Below are 19,074 nucleotides of genomic sequence, written 5' to 3'. Positions count from 1 at the left end.
ACAGAAAACCTCACTGCTCCCAGGGCTCTGAATGACCAAGGACCACAGAGCCCCCAGGGCCCGGCAAGGCCACACGTTGTCCCAGCACCAGGAATCAGACGAACACTGGCCTCATGGAGTCTGAGGTGGAGTCGGAGGTGCTGCTCTGCAGTCTGCCTGCTGCGTGGTCACCTCCACCTCTGAAAGTGGGGAGCAGCCACTGCGGGAGCCCCAGCACCTTCCAGCCCCCCACCCCACCCCCCAAGCCCACAAGCAGCCAGCCTTGCCTCCTCTGAGCAGAGGACTCTGAATTCATCCTCTGCACACGGCTGCTGAGCCCCTACAAGAAGACAAGTGACTAAGACAGCTGTGGCCCTCACACCCCAGCATCAGAGAGAAACTGGAGTCCACAAGTAAACACGACACCTGGGAGGGAAATAAGAACAGTGACGTGAGATCCCCTCTGGGGTTATGCATCCCCAGAGTGAGGAGGGGAGACAGCGACATGGACCCTCCCGGGGTGGGTGTCAGGGAAGGACTGTCGGGGGCAGAATTTAACCTGAGGCCTGAAGGACTGGGGGCTTCCCAGTGGCTCAACGGTAAAGAATCGGCCTGCAATGCAAGAGCCGCAGGAGCCACAGGTTCAATCCCTGGGTCTGGAAGATCCCTGGAGGAGGGCATGGCAACCCACTCCAGTATTCTTGCCTAGAGAATCCCCATGGAGCCTGGCGGGCTACAGTCTGTGGGGTCGTGAAGAGTTGTACGTGACTGGAGCGACTTAGCACGCACACAAGCTGAAGGACCGGAAGGCCACCTATGGAGGAGCTGGAAGGGGCTACACCCCGGGGAAGGCAAGACCAGGGCCCCTAGAGAACAGCCCTGCTTTGTGGGAGGCGGTGGGGGTGTGGAGCAGTGGGGGGTTAGCAGAATGGGGGATGTGTAGAGAGGAGAGTACAGAGGGGAAAATGGGACCCCCAACTGGGTACACCTTTAAATCTCTGGTTAAGTCTTTAAGTTTTCTCCATAAGCACAGAGAGAGTGTGAGGGGCTTTGTACAGGCAGACAGGACCTGATCTGAAAGTTGCAGTCCTGGGACAGGGTGGCGGGGGGGGGGGGGGGGCGGCACAGATGCTTTTCCACTTCCTGTTTCCTAATCAACACAGCTGGAAAAACAGCTGCAACAAAAGTTACTTTCTTACCTTCTTCAGTATATCCCCAGTACTTATTTCTGTCCTTCACTCTGACCTAAAGAAACCAAATTTTTTTTTTTTTTCTCTTTCTCTTTTCCTGAACTACTCAGCAAAATAACGCTGCATGGACAAAACACGGCCTCTGGAGAAAAACATTTTTAAGTGTTCTGCACACACGGCCAGCGTCATGTTCAACACATTTTGGAATCCGTTTTTATCTGAGGCTGAACTAGTTTGCCCTCAAAGCTGCTTTCTATTAAACTGTTTGCAGGCACACTGTCCTTCCTTCCTGCAGCTGGCACCACCTCCCCAGCCCCGGGCGAATGCTGGCCCCCGTCCGTGGCCCCGAGGAAAGGGCAGTGGAAAGACATGTCTGGGCAGGCAGGCTGCCTTTGGAGGGGACCCCCTCCTTCTCCAGCTTGGCGGGGGCAGCCGCCCTGTTCAGGGAGGTTCCCCCCAAAGGTTCTCCCCTGCTCAGACTCAGCAGGGGAAGTGAGTGCACACGAGCCCGCTCAGCAGTGAGGAGCAAAAACGGTCTTTGGTCACAAGCCCAGAAATGTCTCTGGCAAGCTCAAGCCAAGGCGGGTTTACAGAAGATGTGAGGGGGCCTTGAAGAATGAAAGGGAAAGTAGGCTGGCTGATCAGGCTCTGAAAAGGCAGGAGCTCAGACAGCCCTGGGGTCCCCGGCGGCAGGGGCCATACCGGCTTCCCCGTCATTTTCCTGTGGTTGGCATCCAGTTCCTGCTCCAAGTGAAGGATCTGCTTGGTCTGATGGATCTTGTGTCCCTTGGCCCCAGGGGGGTTGCGGGGGGTGTGCCATGACTGGTGCCCCCACAAGACTGTCTGGTGGGGGGCAGAAATAGATCCAGAAGGAGATGCTGGCCTCTGCGCCCAGAAGACGTGGGCAGTGACCACAGGTGTCCATAGTAATTTCCATTCATTAAAAGTGGCAGGAATAGCACACTCAGGAAGGAGGGTCTCAGTGTTATTGATGGAGAGCCTTTCACATGAAATCCTGGCACTGGAGGAGGAAAGGGGCCCACATTATAAGGCACCAAGTTAGCCACTGGGCCGGCGTATGTGGGGGGCAGTCACCCCAGTTTCACTGGGTTATGAGCAAATAGCCCTGGGGAGAGTGAGCCATGACCTCAGATGGCAAGCACCATTCGGAATGAGTTCGATCCTCAAGTTCAAGTTTTGCTGGGTCTGTTCTGCCTCCTCTGAGATTCCCTGCTCTGTTTCTTGCTCCCGAGGTGACACAGTGCAAGGTAAGCTCACTGCCCCCCAACCGCCATCCCCAGCACTGCAGACACATTTATAAAATTCTGCACTGGGGCACCATAGTCGTCACTGAATCAAGGGGCTCCTCCCAAACTGAGCCTCATTACAAACCAGTCCCTGCCCCCCTCTCCTAAATAATCAATCCTCCGACTAAGGGAACAAAATGGAAAGAGCTGGAAGAGATGTTTTCACTTTCCCCACTTCCAACTACTATCAGCAAAAAAAAAAAAAAAAAAACAGTTTAGTCATTGGAAACCAGTCTCTTGTGTGGGTGTCTGCAATTTAATATCCTTTCATTTCCGATTCCATTTTGCAAAGCCACATTAGTTCAACTTTAAATTTTCAAGCTCCTTTTTCTGGGGCTAGAAACTCATCTCAAATAGCCTGCTGCTGGCAGGAAGGCTAGCCTCCCGGGAACAGCAAGAGCCAGGTCAGAAACACCCTGCAAAGCTGGTCCATCGAGATAATCCACATCCTGCCGGGACCTGCCAGGGATGACAGGAGAACCCGCTCTCCACCTCGGCTCAGAAGCTGAAAAGAACATCCCCCGGCCACAGCAGCTGCATGGGATGCGCCCACGAGTGCCAAACATGAAATTACTCAGCGGGAGCAGCTCACGCAGGGTCCAGACCAGCGCCCTGCCTGCAGAGAGAGCCCGCATGGCTGGCTGCCTCCCCAGGGCTGGGGGAGCTGAGTCCTGCGTGTGGCCACAGGATGTGCTATTCTGGCCAGCCTCCTTCCGGTGAGACTACCACATCCTGGACACCTTGCGAGCTGTATGATCCTACACCGGGGTGTGCCAGCCTCCCCATGGGTTATTTAAAGCTGAGCCATCTCATCACACCAAAAGGTCAGGCTTCATCCCTCCGTGGCACTTGGGGAGCCTGGCAGGCTTGCCTGTGTGTGCCCAGTCACTTCAGCCATGGTCGACTCTTTGCGACCCTATGGACCACAGCCGGCCAGGCTCCTTGGTTCATGGGACTCTCCAGACATGAATACTGGAGTGGGTTGCCATGCCCTCCTCTAAGGTGATCTTCCCGACCCAGGGATCCGAACCGCGTCTCCTGTGGGAAGCCCTCTGTCCAGCTTAGGAGGCTATAATTTCACCACAGTATTAGCTATGTGGTCTCAGGCGGGTGACTTAAGCTCTCTGAATCCCTATTCCTTCCTATGTAAAATGGGAATGATAAAAGCCACTGACAGAACAGGTGAAAGTTATAAATGAAGGCAGAGCCTGGTCCGGTTTTGGAGCTTATCAAACAGAAGTTAGTATGACTATACTATGACCCATAAACACATTTTGAAAGATGAGTTGTTACAGAAATCCCATGGTAACCTAACAGAAATAGTATGCAATCGAGACCTCTCTAGAGGTCAGTTACCTACGCTGGGCACAGGGCCTGTTTCTGCTCTGATCAACAGCACAAACGAAAACAGCCTGTGTTATTTCACCGTGGTCTGACTTCACAGCTCAGATCAGGTAAAAGACACAGAGAGCCGGAAAAGAAGACCACTCTCTGCCTCTCAGTTTATGACCTTATCCTGGTCCAGAAACAAGATTCCAATCTATCCCAATTTCTCCTTCCAGATGAAGTCTTAAAAATGACAAAGTGTGGAAAAAACAGAAAATTCAATCTCACTAGGTACCTGCCGCTTAGCAAACCAAACCTCTGTTATCAACATACCAACAAGTGGAAACTGTTGATGGTCTGATAAAAACTGGACTTGATTTCAGCCAAGATTTTGGGCTTCCCAGGTGGCACTAACGGCAAAGAACCCGCCTGTCAAATGTAGGAGCTATAAGAGACACGGGTTCAATCCCTGGGTCGGGAAGATCCCCCAGAGGAGGGCATGGCAACCCACTCCAGTATTCTTGCCTGGAGAATCCCACGGACAGAGGAGCCTGGCGGGCTGCAGTCCATAGGGTCGCATAAAGTTGGACACAACTGAAGCAACTTAGCATGCACACATGAAGATTTTGCTAAACAAATCAACAGAACAAAAATGACTACAAGGAGAATATTTCAACAGAAAGCAAGCCATTTCCCAAACTGAGTTCTTTACATCTCAATTTAAAAAAAAAAATTCTATGCTCAGATAGTTGTAGTTCAGAGTCACACTCTTGCAGGAGGGTCCTATGCACATCAGCATATGAAAAGCTTTGAGGAATGCTATGAGGACAAAATCTATTAGCTTTAATTCAAGGTTTCCGAAACTTTTTTGAGTGTGAAATACTGTTTTAAAACAGATCTAGTAACTTTGCAAAAGCCCAGTGTGGGAGACCTGGTTTGTTTTCAGAGTAGCTGTTTCCATGCTAATGATGGTTAACTTCAAAACCCAGTAAATTCTTTATACATGGTGAGTGCACGGAAGAACACAAATCTGTAGCAACAGTTGCCTGAGGGGTAGGAATGGAACGGAAACTCAGTTTTCACTGCTTACCTACCAATTTCTTCATAAGCCTACTGCTTTGATAAAAATTTAGAACACTATTATTAAAACTCTGACCTTATAGCCTGCTTATTCAAGAAGCTTCCGCGCAATCCCACCCTTTCCCGACCCCAGGCCACACTCAGCATCTCCCAAATGCTCTCCTTTGATCCAGACCTAACTGGCTCCGTCCCACTTGAGAAACTCACAAAATCAGGGAGTTCTGGTGTGTCTTTTGAACTCTCCGGACTTAGCCAAGCGTCAGCCAAGGCACCTGAGAACTTGGTCCTGCAGGTGGGGAACACACCTACCTGGTGGTCAATTTTGATAAGGGCAATGTCCGCCTTCTCGTCCACGTCTTTGATCTTGGCCTCATAGGTGGCACCATTCTTCAGCTCGACTTTGACCCGATGCTTGTTGGTTACCACGTGGGCGTTTGTCACAATCAGTCCATCTTCGGACACGATGAATCCAGACCCACTGGCCACCGGCACTTCCCTCTTAGAAAAAGGAAGCCTAGAACCAAAAAGAGTACCTGGTTAAAGCTGAAACATTTAAAGTCAACCCTCTGACACACTGATGCGTCAGTTCTATAACAGCAACAGACACTTATCACTAGCAATTGTTACTCTGCACAATGGCTTTATTAAACTTTAAAAGATAGTATGTTAGACTGACTTTTATTCACATCTCAAACTTCCACTTAGAAAATATTCTTAGGGAATCTCTTCAGAACCGGAGGCTCTTAAAACATCTTAGAAGGGTCAAGAATGTAGATTTCAATAGGCAAACAGGAAAACATCCCAAGGGAGAAGAGCTTATGTTCTTGTAGGACTGTATTCAGTGACACTTTAAAGTGTCTCAGAAATAGCTCTGATGTTTTGCTTATGGCAGCAGTTTTGGTGGGAGCTTCAGAGACTGGGGGAAAAAACGGAAGGCGCTCTTTACTTGCGAAACAGTTCGATGTGAACCACGGCAGGAGCTATCTTCTCCACGACATCGGCAATAAAGTTGTATTTATGGCGCAGACTGTTGGGATCTTCCTGACCTAAGAACAGAAACAAAGGCAAGACACTTAAAGATCCTGTGCTCTGTGTTGTGGGTCAGAAGAACTGAAAAAGGAGGGTGAAGACAAGATCCCAGACCTGGGCTCACAGACAAAGATCTTTCCAGCACTTGAGGAAATTCCCACTCACATGCACGTGCGTCTGTGCTGAGTCACTTGCGTTGTGTCTGACTCTTGGCTCTTGAACTGTACCCTATGAACTGTACCCCACCAGTCTCCTCTGTCCATGGGATTCTCCAGGCAAGAATACTGGAGTGGGTTGCCATGCCCTCCTTCAGGGGATCTTGCCAACCCAGGGATTGAACCTGTATCTCCTATGGCTCCTGCATTGCAGGTGGATTCATTACCACTGAGCCACCAAGGGAAGTCCCAGATGAGACAGCAACACCCACCAAAGATGACCGTTTACTTGGCTTCCTTGGTCTCAACTGTTTCATCACAAAAACGTTGACCCAGAGGCATCAGCAGATACCTGGGCCACCTCCAACAGCGGGTGGCCCAAGGGTCACCTTGACATACCATCCACCAGTGTCCCTTCCCCGACTCCCCCAGAACCACACAGCAGCCCTTCTCAGCATACCACTGCCATCGAGGGGAGGGTTGAAGCTGTTTCTGATGAGATGCCCTTCAGATGTTAGAGATTTAAGAGGCTACTATGAAAAAGCACTAAGGCAAAGGCACAGATAGTGTCTTCCCCTCTGTCTGTCCCCACAGCAGTTTTCCATCTTAATCATTCACTCCACTCCTCCCACCCCAGGACATCCCAGGCCAAAAGATGCCTTGATTCTATTGGGGGAAAAATCCAGTGACCAAAATTCTCTATGTAAACATATGCACTATAATTAGGGAATCCCCATACCGTGGGCATTTACAAAGCCACTTTCAGACAAAGCTATCACAGATCCCACATAGGGTTTCGAGGAATGCAAGAAGTTAGCTGCCACCAACCCGATGCACGCACCCATAGCACCTGACTCAGAAATGAGCTACTGGAGACTCAGGGTACCGAGTCCCCATTCTGCGGGTACCTGAGTGGCAGAGGCAGTCTGAGCCTCTTACTTTGACCCCAAACCTGAGCCACCTGGTCATACCCCTAGTCTTTCTGCTTAGATGGCAGAGGGGGTCCAGGTCAGTCTGCAGCGAAGAATCCCACACCCTGCCTTCCCCTCCTCTCTGCCTCAGCCATGAGTCTAGCTCAGGGCTGCACCCAGCGCTCTGCCAGCCACATTGCCACCCAGCCCGGGGGGAGGGGACTCACAGGGAGATTCCAGAAACCTACAAAGAAATTTGACAGAGAAATCTAAAAATTTTTAAATGGGGCTGGTTGTGTCTTTTCTTATTACATCTTGGTAGTAATTCATTTTTAGCGTATGCTATGAACATATTGATCCATGATGGGTAGGAAATAACAAGGAAAGAAACCCTGATCCTTCACCACAGATGGTCTGAGAGGCCCTGGTCTGCCTCTCTGCCCATTCACACAGTGGGGTTCACAAGAAGCCTGAAGTTTCAAAGGAAACCACTGGCCTGCAAAATTGCCACTCACGAACAAAGGGTCTGTGCAGCCCACCCCCAACGCACACACACACTAAAGCCCACACCTACACTTACACATACATGAATACATGCTCACACACACATATACACACACTCACTCTCATACTCATGAGCACACATACACACACTCACATGTACATACATACACACACATATAAAGACATCCACACACCCTCATGCACACACATATATACAAACTCCATCTGACTCTTACAGAAACACAGCTTCATATACACACACACTCTTACATTCTCACATAGACCCAGTTATGTTCACATATACCCACATACATGCACTCCTACACTACATACACACAGAATGCTTCCACGCCTGGGGCACAGCCATGGCTCCAGGCTGTGAAACCTGTGACATTCTCAAGTCCTCTATGGCTCTCAGAACTGTATATCCACAGGCATCCCCAGTGGCTGTGTGACCCCACCAGAGACCTCAGTTCTCAGCTCTATACTCCTGGGCACAGGGACATCTTGGGGACCAGCCTGCCTCTCCCAACTTTCCTTCCTGGAAGTGAGAGACCATCAAAAACCAAAGGGCCCCTCTCTGTCCCAGCTCCTGGACTCTGTACTGCTTTGTTTCAGGGCTGGAATCCACTCCCCTTCTCCACAGCTTGATTTTTCTAAGGTACAGGAAAAGGTCTGCAACTACTGGGCAAGATTAACTAACTCAGCATATTTACAGTAGCATCATTTTTGTTATTTTGGTTTTCAGGGCCCTTTCATATTATACTATCAGAAAACCTTCCCTCGTGATCCCCTCGGAGAAGGCAATGTCACCCCACTCTAGTACTCTTGCCTGGAAAATCCCATGGACACAGCAGCCTGGTGGGCTGCAGTCTATGGGGTCGCAAAGAGTCAGACACGACTGAGCGACTTCACTTTCACTTTCCACTTCCATGCATTGGAGAAGGAAATGGCAACCCATTCCAGTGTTCTTGCCTGGAGAATCCCAGGGACAGGGGAGCCTGGTGGGCTGCCGTCTATGGGGTTGCACAGAGTCGGACACGACTGAAGCGACTTAGCAGCAGCAGCAGCATGATCCCCTTTCTGTGGAAGAGGAAAATTGGGTATTGTTCCCATGTGCTTTAGAACTGTGGTGCTAGAGAAGACTCTTGACAGTCCCTTGGACTACAAGGAGATCAAACCAGTCCATCCTAAAGGAAATCAACCCTGAATATACACTGGAAGGGCTGACACTGAAGCTCCAATACTCTGGCCACCTGATGTGAAAAGCTGACTTGTTGGAAAAGATCTGGATGTTGGGAAAGATAGCAGGCAGGAGGAGAAGGGGTTGACAGAGGATGAGATGGTTGGATGGCATCACCGACTCAATGGACATGAGTTTGAGCAAGCTCCAGGAGATGGTGAAGGACAGGGAAGCCTGGCAAGCTGCAGTCCATGGGGGTCACAAAGAGTCAGACACAACTGAGCAGCTGAACAACAACAACAACCTTTAGAGAAACTCAGGCTCACAGACAATAAATGACTTCTACATAGACACTAAATTTCCTTCACAGAGTGTATGAATCACAAAAAAACCCGAGCAAAAATACATTTCCAGCCCCAAACATATCTGCTGTCCTCCCAGGATTCCAGGTAGTGGTGGTGATTTAACTGGTGTGTCTCCCCAAGTTCTCCAATGGGAGAAATAAATAAGGGCATAGAAACATTCCTCCCCGACTCAGAACCTGGCAAACATCACCCAGAGACAGCTGTAAACAAGTACCTCTGGGCTTCCTTGGACCTGCTCCCTGGGAAAGGCCAAGAGAAGGCTTAACTCCAACAAGACCTGCAGCCCCAGGGAAGTGTGGAGATTCTGAGAACCTCACAAGAAGGACAGTTACTAAAGCCCTGCCACTAAAAATCATCCCCTCGCTTCCTCTTTCTACTTCCCACAAAGGCCTGGGAGAATCTGCCCACATCAGGGATGAAAATGAGCATGGGTTTTTCCAGCTAAAATGAGAAGCAGTTGTTTTCTCACACCCACTAGAGAAAGGGGCTCCAGGGTCTATCCACCTGGGACAGCAACGTGGGAGAGCAGTGTCCAGAGCTAGCTTGGACACCAGAAGGCCCGGGTTCCAGCCACAGCCTACTGGGTGGTCTCCATTTCCCCATCTGTAAAATGGGGCCAATTACCTCTAGAATGAGCTGTGAAGTCTATTCCCACTCCAACCTTCTATGATCTAATCCCTGTCTCCCTCTCATTCCAACATGCTACAGCAAGAGAAAGAGATAGTGGAATCTGAGATTGGGCACAGTTCAGTTCAGTTCAGTCACTCAGTCGTGTCTGACTCTTTGCAACCCCATGAATCCCAGCACGCCAGGCCTCCCTGTCCATCACCAACTCCTGGAGTTTACCCAAACTCATGTCCATCAAGTCAGTGATGCCATTCAGCCATCTCATCCTCTGTCATCCCCTTCTCCTCCTGCCCCAATCCCTCCCAGCATCAGGGTTTTTTCCAATGAGTCAACTCTTCGCATAAGCTGGACAAAGTACTGGAGTTTCAGCTTCAGCATCAGAGGACTCGCCTAATTCTGCAGATGAGTAAACAGAACACAGGGGCAGTGGGAATACAGACCACACTGAGAAGCCCAAGGGACAAGTCTTAATTGTGCAGCTTAGATGAAAATGCAACGAGTTACCTCTATTATCATTGGTGGATCCGTGTCAAGGGAGAAATAAATAGAGCAGAAACAACTGAACCAAAGCAGAATCAACCAGTAGTCCAAAGATGGGCAAAACGTCAAGCCAAAGAAGTGTTTGCCTTCTCCAAACACAATTTTCAAATGAGGAATAAAAGGGTCGCTGCACTCAATATGCCAGCAAATTGGGAAAACTCAGCAGTGGCCACAGGACTGGAAAAGGTCAGTTTTCATTCCAATCCCAAAGAAAGGCAATGCCAAAGAATGCTCAAACCACCACACAATTGCACTCATCTCACACGCTAGTAAAGTAATGCTCAAAATTCTCCAAGCCAGGCTTCAGCAATACATGAACTGTGAACTTTGAGATGTTCAAGCTGTTTTTAGAAAAGGCAGAGGAACCAGAGATCAAATTGCCAACATCCGCTGGATCATCAAAAAAGCAAGAGAGTTCCAGAAAAACATCTATTTCTGCTTTATTGACTATGCCAAAGCCTTTGACTGTGTGGATCACAATAAACTGTGGAAAATTCTGAAAGAGATGGGAATACCAGGCCACCTGACCTGCCTCTTGAGAAACCTATATGCAGGTCAGGAAGCAACAGTTAGAACTGGACATGGAACAACAGACTGGTCCCAAATAGGAAAAGGAGTACGTCAAGGCTGTATATTGTCACTCTGCTTATTTAACTTCTATGCAGAGTACATCATGAGAAATGCTGGGCTGGAAGAAACACAAGCTGGAATCGAGATTGCCGGGAGAAATATCAATAACCTCAGATATGCAGATGACACCACCCTTATGGCAGAAAGTGAAGAGGAACTAAAAAGCCTCTTGATGAAGGTGAAAGAAGAGAGTAAAAAAGTTGGCCTAAAGCTCAACATTCAGAAAATGAAGATCATGGCATCCGGTCCCATCACTTCATGGGAAATAGATGGGGAAACAGTGGAAAAAGTGTCAGACTTTATTTTTGGGGGGCTCCAAAATCACTGCAGATGGTGACTGCAGCCATGAAATTAAAAGACACTTACTCCTTGGAAGAAAATTTATGACCAACCTAGATAGCATATTTAAAAGCAGAGACATTACTTTGCCAACAAAGGTCCGTCTAGTCAAGGCTATGGTTTTTCCAGTAGTCATGTATGGATGTGAGAGTTGGACTGTGAAGAAAGCTGAGCACCGAAGAATTGATACTTTTGAACTGTGGTGTTGGAAAAGATTCTTGAGGGTCCCTTGAACTGCAAGGAGATCCAAACAGTCCATTCTGAAGATCAGCCCTGGGATTTCTTTGGAGGGAATGATGCTGAAGCTGAAACTCCAGTACTTTGGCCACCTCATGCGAAGAGTTGACTCATTGGAAAAGACTCTGATGCTGGGAGGGATTGGGGGCAGGAGGAGAAGGGCACGACAGAGGATGAGATGGCTGGATGGCATCACTGACTCGATGGACATGAGTCTGACTGAACTCCGGGATTTAATGATGGACAGGGAGGCCTGGCATGCTGGGATTCATGGGGTCGCAAACAGTTGGACACGACTGAGCAACTGAACTGAACTGAAGAGCAGCTTGACTCAGTGTTAGAGTCTGTTTCCATTTAAAAGTTGTCCATCAAACTAGAGGAAGCTGCTGCTGCTGCCTCATGGTCTTTAGAAGCCCTGGTTGGCCCCATCTGCTGTGATTTCAACTGTGAGTCAACCACCTTCCTCCCAGAGGGGTCAGCTTGGGTGGAGAATTCCAGAGATGGACCTGTCTCTGCCATGACCCACTCTCTGAGTGATGGAGACGGACAGAGACCTGGGGCATCCAAGCCAGTCAGCATGGGGAGGATGGGTCACAGCACCAGCTCTGGTCTCAGAAGGATCAGAGTGAGACACCTGGTCCAGGACTTCCTGGCTGTGTGACCTTAGGCGGAAGGCTCCTCCAAGTCTTATCTGGTGGCCTAGTTGCTAAGTTGTGTCTTCACTCTGATTCTTGTGACCTCATGGACTGTATAGCCCTCCAGAGACCTCTGTCCATGGGATTTTTCAGGCAAGAATACTAGAGTGGGGTGCCATTTCCTTCGCCAGGGGATCTTTCTGACCTGCATCCCAGTCTCCTGCACTACAGGAGGATTCTTTACCAACTAAGCTACCAGCAAAGCCCATCTACTTCCGTGTGTATGTGATTTTTTATTTCAAAGATTTTTTTTGATGTAGACCATTTTTCAAAAGTCTCTATTGAATTTGTTATAATATTGCTTCTGTTTTATGTTTTGGGGTTTTTTTTTTTGGCCCCAAGGCATGTGAGATCTTAGCTCCCCGATGAGGGACTGACTGGCACCCCATGCATTGGGAAGTAAAGTCTTAACCACTTGACCGCCAAGGAAGTCTCCTACTTCCACGTGTTTTTGTCACTGACTTTATGAGCTACTGTGTATGATAAAGTGCTGGGCCAAGTTACAGCACAGCTTAAAAATAAAAAAAATTTTTTTAAAGAACTGGCAGAGCTGCTCAGTAGGCAGCTCCAGATAGGGTTGAGTCCCAGTTACCTCTGCAACACAGCAGAAAAGTAAAGAGAGAGGTGAATATGTCCAGAGAACCCCTCTCCCAACCTCGGCAAATTTGTGCATGTCTTAGGAGACTCCTCCTAACAGGGCCATTACGGCCACCAGCGCAGAGGCAGAGATCAAAGGGAAACGGTGTGGTAAGCCAGTTTTTCTGGCTTTGATGTGTACCTCCATTCCCCAGCTTGTAAGAGCACCCCATAGCCACTGCAAAGCTAGATGAGAGCTGGGTCAGCAGAACAGCCTCACCTGAACCGAAGCCCAGTTGCACTCTCAGATTCCCATGGAGCAACCAAGCTGCCCCAGAAGACAAATATAACTCCCTCTGCAAAGTGAGGGCCTTGTTTAATAAGGCCAGAACTGACATGGCAGAAGGTAATGAGGTTGGGAAATCTCAAGCAGAGTCAAGACCTGGAACTTCTAGCTGCTCCCTTATCACAGAAAGCTAGAATTGGCTGGCATTCAGTAATGGCCAGGCATTTATAGAAAGCTGGCAACTCAGAAGCATGAAAGTAAGGTATTATCTACATTCCTGATTAATGTAAAAAAGATAAAAGACAAAAAATGGCCAACGTACGGGGTCCAAAAGGGAGCATCACTACAGATCCTACAGACATTTAAAGTATGATAAGGAAACATCATGCACAGCATCATGCACATAAATTCTACAGCTCACATAAAATGGACCGATTTTTTTTTAAGCCATAATCTATCAACACTCACTCAAGAAGATACTGATAATGCAAACAACACTATATCTAGTAAAAAAAAAAAAAATTATATCTGTAGTTAGAAACCTTTCCACAAAGAAAATGTCAGGCCCATAGGACTTCACTGGTGCATTCCACCAAACATTTAAGGAAAAAACAATACTAACATTTCACAAACTTTCTCCAAAAACAGAAGAAGGAAACTACTATCCAACTTATTTTATGAACTCAACATTACTCTAATATAAAAGCCAACAATATCATAAGAAAATTATAGGCTAATATCCAATATGAACATAGACTAGTATTAGTTGCTCAGTCATGTCCCAATTTTGCAACCCCATGGACTGTAGCCCACCAGGTTCCTATGTTCATGGGATTCTCCAAGCAAAGATACTGGAGTGGGTTGCCATGCCCTTCTCCAGAGGATCTTCCCAACATAGGGATCAAACCCAGGTCTCCTGTATTATGAGTATTCTTTACCATCTGAGCCACAAGGGAAGCCTGAACAGAGACTAAATGTCCTTAAATTTTTTAACAAATAGAATTTATCAATATAATAAAAAGGATACCATATCATGATTAAATGAGGCTTATCCAAGGAAAAGATAAATACAGTTGGTGTAACATCTGAAAATCAAGCAAGGTAATTCACTATTCAGTTCAGTTCGGTTGCTCAGTCATGCCCGACTTTTTGCAACTGCACATATTAACATATTAAAAAAGAAAACCTGAACAATCATCTCAATAGATACAAAAAAAAAAAACACTCTACAAAATTGAATATCCATTCATGATTAAAAAAATAAAACCAACCTCAGCAAACTAGAACTAAAAGAGACTTTCCTCAATTTGACAAAAGGGATCAAAACAAAAACCCCTAAAACTAACATCATACTTAATGGTGAAAAAATAGATGCTATGCAAGAGACACAGGTTCTATCTCTGGGTCTAGAAGATCCCCTGGAGAAGGAAACAGCAACCTGCTCCAATGTTCTTGCCTGGAAAATTCCATGGACAAAGGACCCTGGCAGGTTACCATCCATGGAGTTTCAAAGAATGGGACATGACTGAGTGACTAAGCATAGCACACACAGCTAAAGATGAGAACAAGGCAAGAACATCTATTCAATATTTTATTAAAGTCTTAGAATAATTAATTAGAAAAATAAATTTAAAGGCATAGAGATTGGAAAGGAGAACATAGGACTGTCTTTATTTGCAGATGACATTAAGGGTCTACAAAAAAAAGAATCTATAAATATATTACCTAGAATAAGTGAGTTTATCAACATCACAGGGTAACACATCAATATGTACAATTAATTGTATCTTTATGCATTATCAGTACACAACTGGAAACTGAAATTTTTTTAAATATCAATTATACCACCACCAAAAATATTAAATACTTGGGTGCTGTGCTTCGTCACTCAGTCATGTCCAACTCTTTGAGACTCCCATGGACTGTAGCCCACCAGGCTCCTCCATTCATGGAGTTTTCCAGGCAAGAATACTGGAGCAGGTTGCCATTTCCTTCTCTGGGGGATGACTCTGACTCAGGATTGAACTCACGTCTCTTGCATCTCCTGCATTGGCAGGCAGGTTTTTTACCACTAGCACCACCTGGGAAGCCCATTAAATACTTAGGAAAATGTTTAGTAAAATACGTGCAAGACCTGTACACCAAAAGCTGCAAAGCACTGCTGAAATAAAGAAAATGTAAATAAATGGACAGAGACATCATATTGTGTCAGAGGACTCCCTCTTATTAAGCTATCAATTTCCCTAAAATTGATCTATGGCCCAGGTTTGATCCCTGGTCAGGGAACTAGATCCCACATACCTCAACATAGTCCCAATGAAAAACCCCAGCAGGAAATTTTGCAGAAACTGACAAGTTATTTCTAAAATTTATGTGCAAAGCAAAGAATGCAGGATATCAAAATGACTCTCGAAAAGAGAGAACTGAAAGGTTCACTACGTGATTTTATTTCAAACAGAAAAATTTCCAGTAACTAAGATTAGCAGAATGATGTCATGACATTTTACAAAGACGGAGCTTTCCACTTACCTAGTAAATATTTATCATTACTGATTTTCACATAACCAATGACCCATTAAGAGTAGCCATTTCCTATAGTTCTATGAGTTTTAAAATAGATTCCCATCCAAAGATAATAAATGATTCATCTTTCTTCTTTATAAACCACTGCTGCTGCTGCTGCTAAGTCACTTCAGTCGTGTCCGACTCTGTGTGACCCCAGAGACGGCAGCCCACCAGGCTCCCCCGTCCCTGGGATTCTCAAGGCAAGAACACTGGAGTGGGTTGCCATTTCCTTTTCCAATGCACGAAAGTGAAGAGTGAAAGTGAAGTCACTCCTAGCGACTCCTAGCAACTCCATGGACTGCAGCCTACCAGGCTCCTGCGTCCATAGGATTTTCCAGGCAAAAGTACTGGAGTGGGGTGCCATTGCCTTCTACTATTAGTCATGCACAAAACTCCGCAAATGTTGCTTCCTTGGAACCCTCATCTCTGGGGTTTTACAAGTAATACTTCTTAACTATTTTCAACAACCTCCTAATAGGAGGAGAGGGAAACGCACACATACTATTGATAAGTTCCAATGTTTATTATCAAAATTAGAATAACAGGGACTTCCCTGCTGGTCCAGTGGCTAAGACTGCATGATCTCAATGCTAGAGGCCCAGGTTTGATCCCTGATCAGGGAACTAGATCCCACAAAGCTCAACAAAGAGTAACAATCCCCTGTGCCACAACTAAGACCTGGCACAGCCAAATAAATATTTTTGTAAAAAAAAAAACTAGAATAGCAGACACTTCCATTATAAAGTGTTTACTGAAAAAAGGCCAGGCAGTAAGTTAAGTATTTGACATACGTTATCACATTGAAGTTATCACACTGGCTGCAGTGAAAATGAAAATCACAGTGAGGGGGCTGTGAATCAAAGGACAGACTTTTATCCGTGTTTCTCTCCAAAGATTTGACACACAACCGCACATGTGCTTTAAATACATTAAAATATGTGCTTCTTTCATCTTTAAGGCAAAACAGTCAGGTAAAGATAAGGTGTGAAGCAGGAAGCAATCTTTCCAATCCTAATGCATTCATTTTCAAACTCAGCCCAGAGACACCCCAGAGTGTCATAGCAAACTCCCAGGATATTTCAAGTTTCCTGGGAAAACACTGTTGGACACCTTGTGAACAAGCTCTCGGCAGTTTACAATCTCAAAATCACATTGCATTACATTTTTTCAGCCATTCTGTACGTTTGTGAATCTGGATGTCGGGTGGTGGTGGTCTCTGTGATTAAAAGCAAGTACCATACAAAAATCAATGTTGAATTGGAAATGGGTGGAACTGTCCAATCTGAATCTAAGATTTGAGAGGCTGTGTGGCTCCCAGTGAGTGTGCATAGATCATTTGTATTAATTTTGTAAGTAATTGTGGAGAGTGACTAGTAAGATTAAAATGTCGTTTTTCTTTCTTGTTTATTTGGCTGTGCCAGGTCTTAGTTGGGGTACTCAGGATCTTGGCGATCTTCGTTGCAGCCTGCAGCATCTTTAGTTACAGCATGCAAACTCTTAGTTGTGGCATGTGGGACCTAGTTCCCCTGAGCTGGGATCAAACCCAAGCTCTCTGCACTGGGAGGGCAGAGTCTTATCCACTGGACCACCAGGGAAGTCCCTCTTTCTTTTCCTTTTTTTGTCAAATGACTACTATGCTACAAGGACACAAAAACTTATTAAGTTGTTGAGACCTAACTATCAGATAAATGGAACTGTCAGCTCCTTTAGGCCCAGTGTTGTTGTTCAGTCACTCTGTCCTGTCCGACCCTTTGTGACCCAGTGGACTGCAGCACACCAAGCTTCCCTGTCCTTCACCATCTTCTGGAGCTTGCTCAAACTCATGTCCATTGAGTCAGTGATGCCATCCCACCAACTCATTCTCTGTCTCCCCTCCTTCTCCCGCCTTCAATCTTTCCCAGCATCAGGGTCTTTTCTAATGAGTTGGTTCTTCGCATCACGTGGCCAAAGTACTGGAGCTTCAGCTTCAGCATCAGTCCTTCTAATGAATATTCAGGGTTGATTTCCTTTAGGATTGACTGGTTGGATCTCCTTGCTGCCCCAGGGACTCTCAAGAGTCTTCTCCAACACCACAGTTCAAATGCATCAATTCTTCGGCATTCAGCCTTCTTTACCGTCCAACTCTCACATCCATACATGACTGCTGGAAAAACCATAGCTTTGACTAGGTGGACCTTTGTTGGCAAAATAATGTCTCTGCTTTTTAATACATTGTCATAGCTTTTCTTCCAAGGAGCAAGCATCCTTTAATTTCGTGGCTGCAGTCACCATCTGCAGTGATTTTGGAGCAATTACTAAGACACCCAGTGTCCACAAACCATGAAACTATGGGAACCTCAGCCTGGTCTCCTGGGCTCTCTCCAGTGGATAATGCTGCAATCCAGCACAGCTACAATAATCAAAGTAGAAGAAGATTTATAGGGAAGGTAGACAAGGTTTTGGCCTAGAGCCTGCATTTGCCCCATGAGGGCCCTAGCAAAGCATTCAGTTGTCAAAAGCTTCTGGAAAATCTGCAGAAGTGAAATATTTAAACTGCAGTTGGTTAAAACCTTGTCTTCTTCACTCTGTCATCTCCCATCCTGTCAGAGTGCTGTGGACATTCAGGTATATGGCTACAGGGAAAGTAAATCTAGAAGGATCATTTTTTCTTTGGGTTTAGTTAATAAATACAGCTAGGTGCTTTGAAGCCACTTCCGTGTCTGTTATCTACCCTAGGACAGAAATGGTTTGCAGGGGGACTTCCCTAGTGGTCCAGTGGTTAAGACTCTGTGCTTCCAATGCAGGGGGTTCGGGTTTGATCCCTGGTCAAGGAACTAGGGATCCCACATGCCAGGAGGCCAAAAAATAAAATAAAAATAAGTAAAATTTTTAAAATATAAATAACAATTTTTTAAAATTTCAAAAAGAGACGGTTTCCTGGGAAAGACAAGAAGACCAAGCTGGACTCCAACTCCAGAACATTCCTGAATGAGAAACACAAAAAGCGCTAAACCCACCCCTGTGTCGGGCCCACAGGCTGGGTTATCACTTCCCAGCTCTCCACCCTACACTCAGCCTCCCAGGTACATCTCCACACCTCCCAGAGTTTCCTCCGCACTTCTGAAACTTTTAAGAATCCCACTTGCACATTCTAATTCAGGCAGGTCAGTTTTCAACGTCTCCCCTCAGTAATTACCACTTGGGGTGCATGAAGTTACTGCAGGGCTCCCACGGCCATCCCCATCTCATCCACAGCTCCCTCCATCACATGAGCCCCCAACTCTATCTCCCAAGATTCCTTAATGCACGCTCTCCACGCGTGCAAACCTCTCACCAAGCCTCCGAAAACACCATGCTCCACCCCACGTCTTGCATTCACACACACATTTTCCTTCCTGGTCAGCATACAGATTCTCCTCCCCAACAGCAAGTCAAATCCCACCCAGCTCTCAATCTTGGCAATAAATAGCAGCAACAAGAATACGACTATATATTTACAGAGCATCAACTATGCATGTGTCAAGCGCAAAGCTAGGCACTGAATACCCGTTCTCTCTAATTATCCCCGCAA

The 19,074-nt window shown here is 46.6% G+C and overlaps 1 protein-coding gene across 1 annotated transcript in view; it reads right to left on the bottom strand.

The window, feature by feature from the left end:
• The window catches only part of HTRA1 (HtrA serine peptidase 1), a 59,278-nt gene that overhangs the window by 22,094 nt on the left and 18,110 nt on the right, over positions 1–19,074 (bottom strand). The window contains exons 2-3 of the mRNA XM_068961459.1: positions 5,829–5,928; positions 5,192–5,396 (exon numbers count right to left, since the gene is read on the bottom strand). Of these exons, the coding sequence (XP_068817560.1) occupies positions 5,192–5,396; positions 5,829–5,928 (305 nt within the window). The remainder of the gene's footprint in view (positions 1–5,191; positions 5,397–5,828; positions 5,929–19,074) is intronic.

Source organism: Capricornis sumatraensis, chromosome 23 (genome assembly GCF_032405125.1).
Source record: "Capricornis sumatraensis isolate serow.1 chromosome 23, serow.2, whole genome shotgun sequence".
Taxonomy (NCBI): Eukaryota; Metazoa; Chordata; class Mammalia; order Artiodactyla; family Bovidae; genus Capricornis; species Capricornis sumatraensis.
Note: the sequence above shows the minus strand (reverse complement) of the source record. Positions and strands in the feature narration are given on the sequence as shown.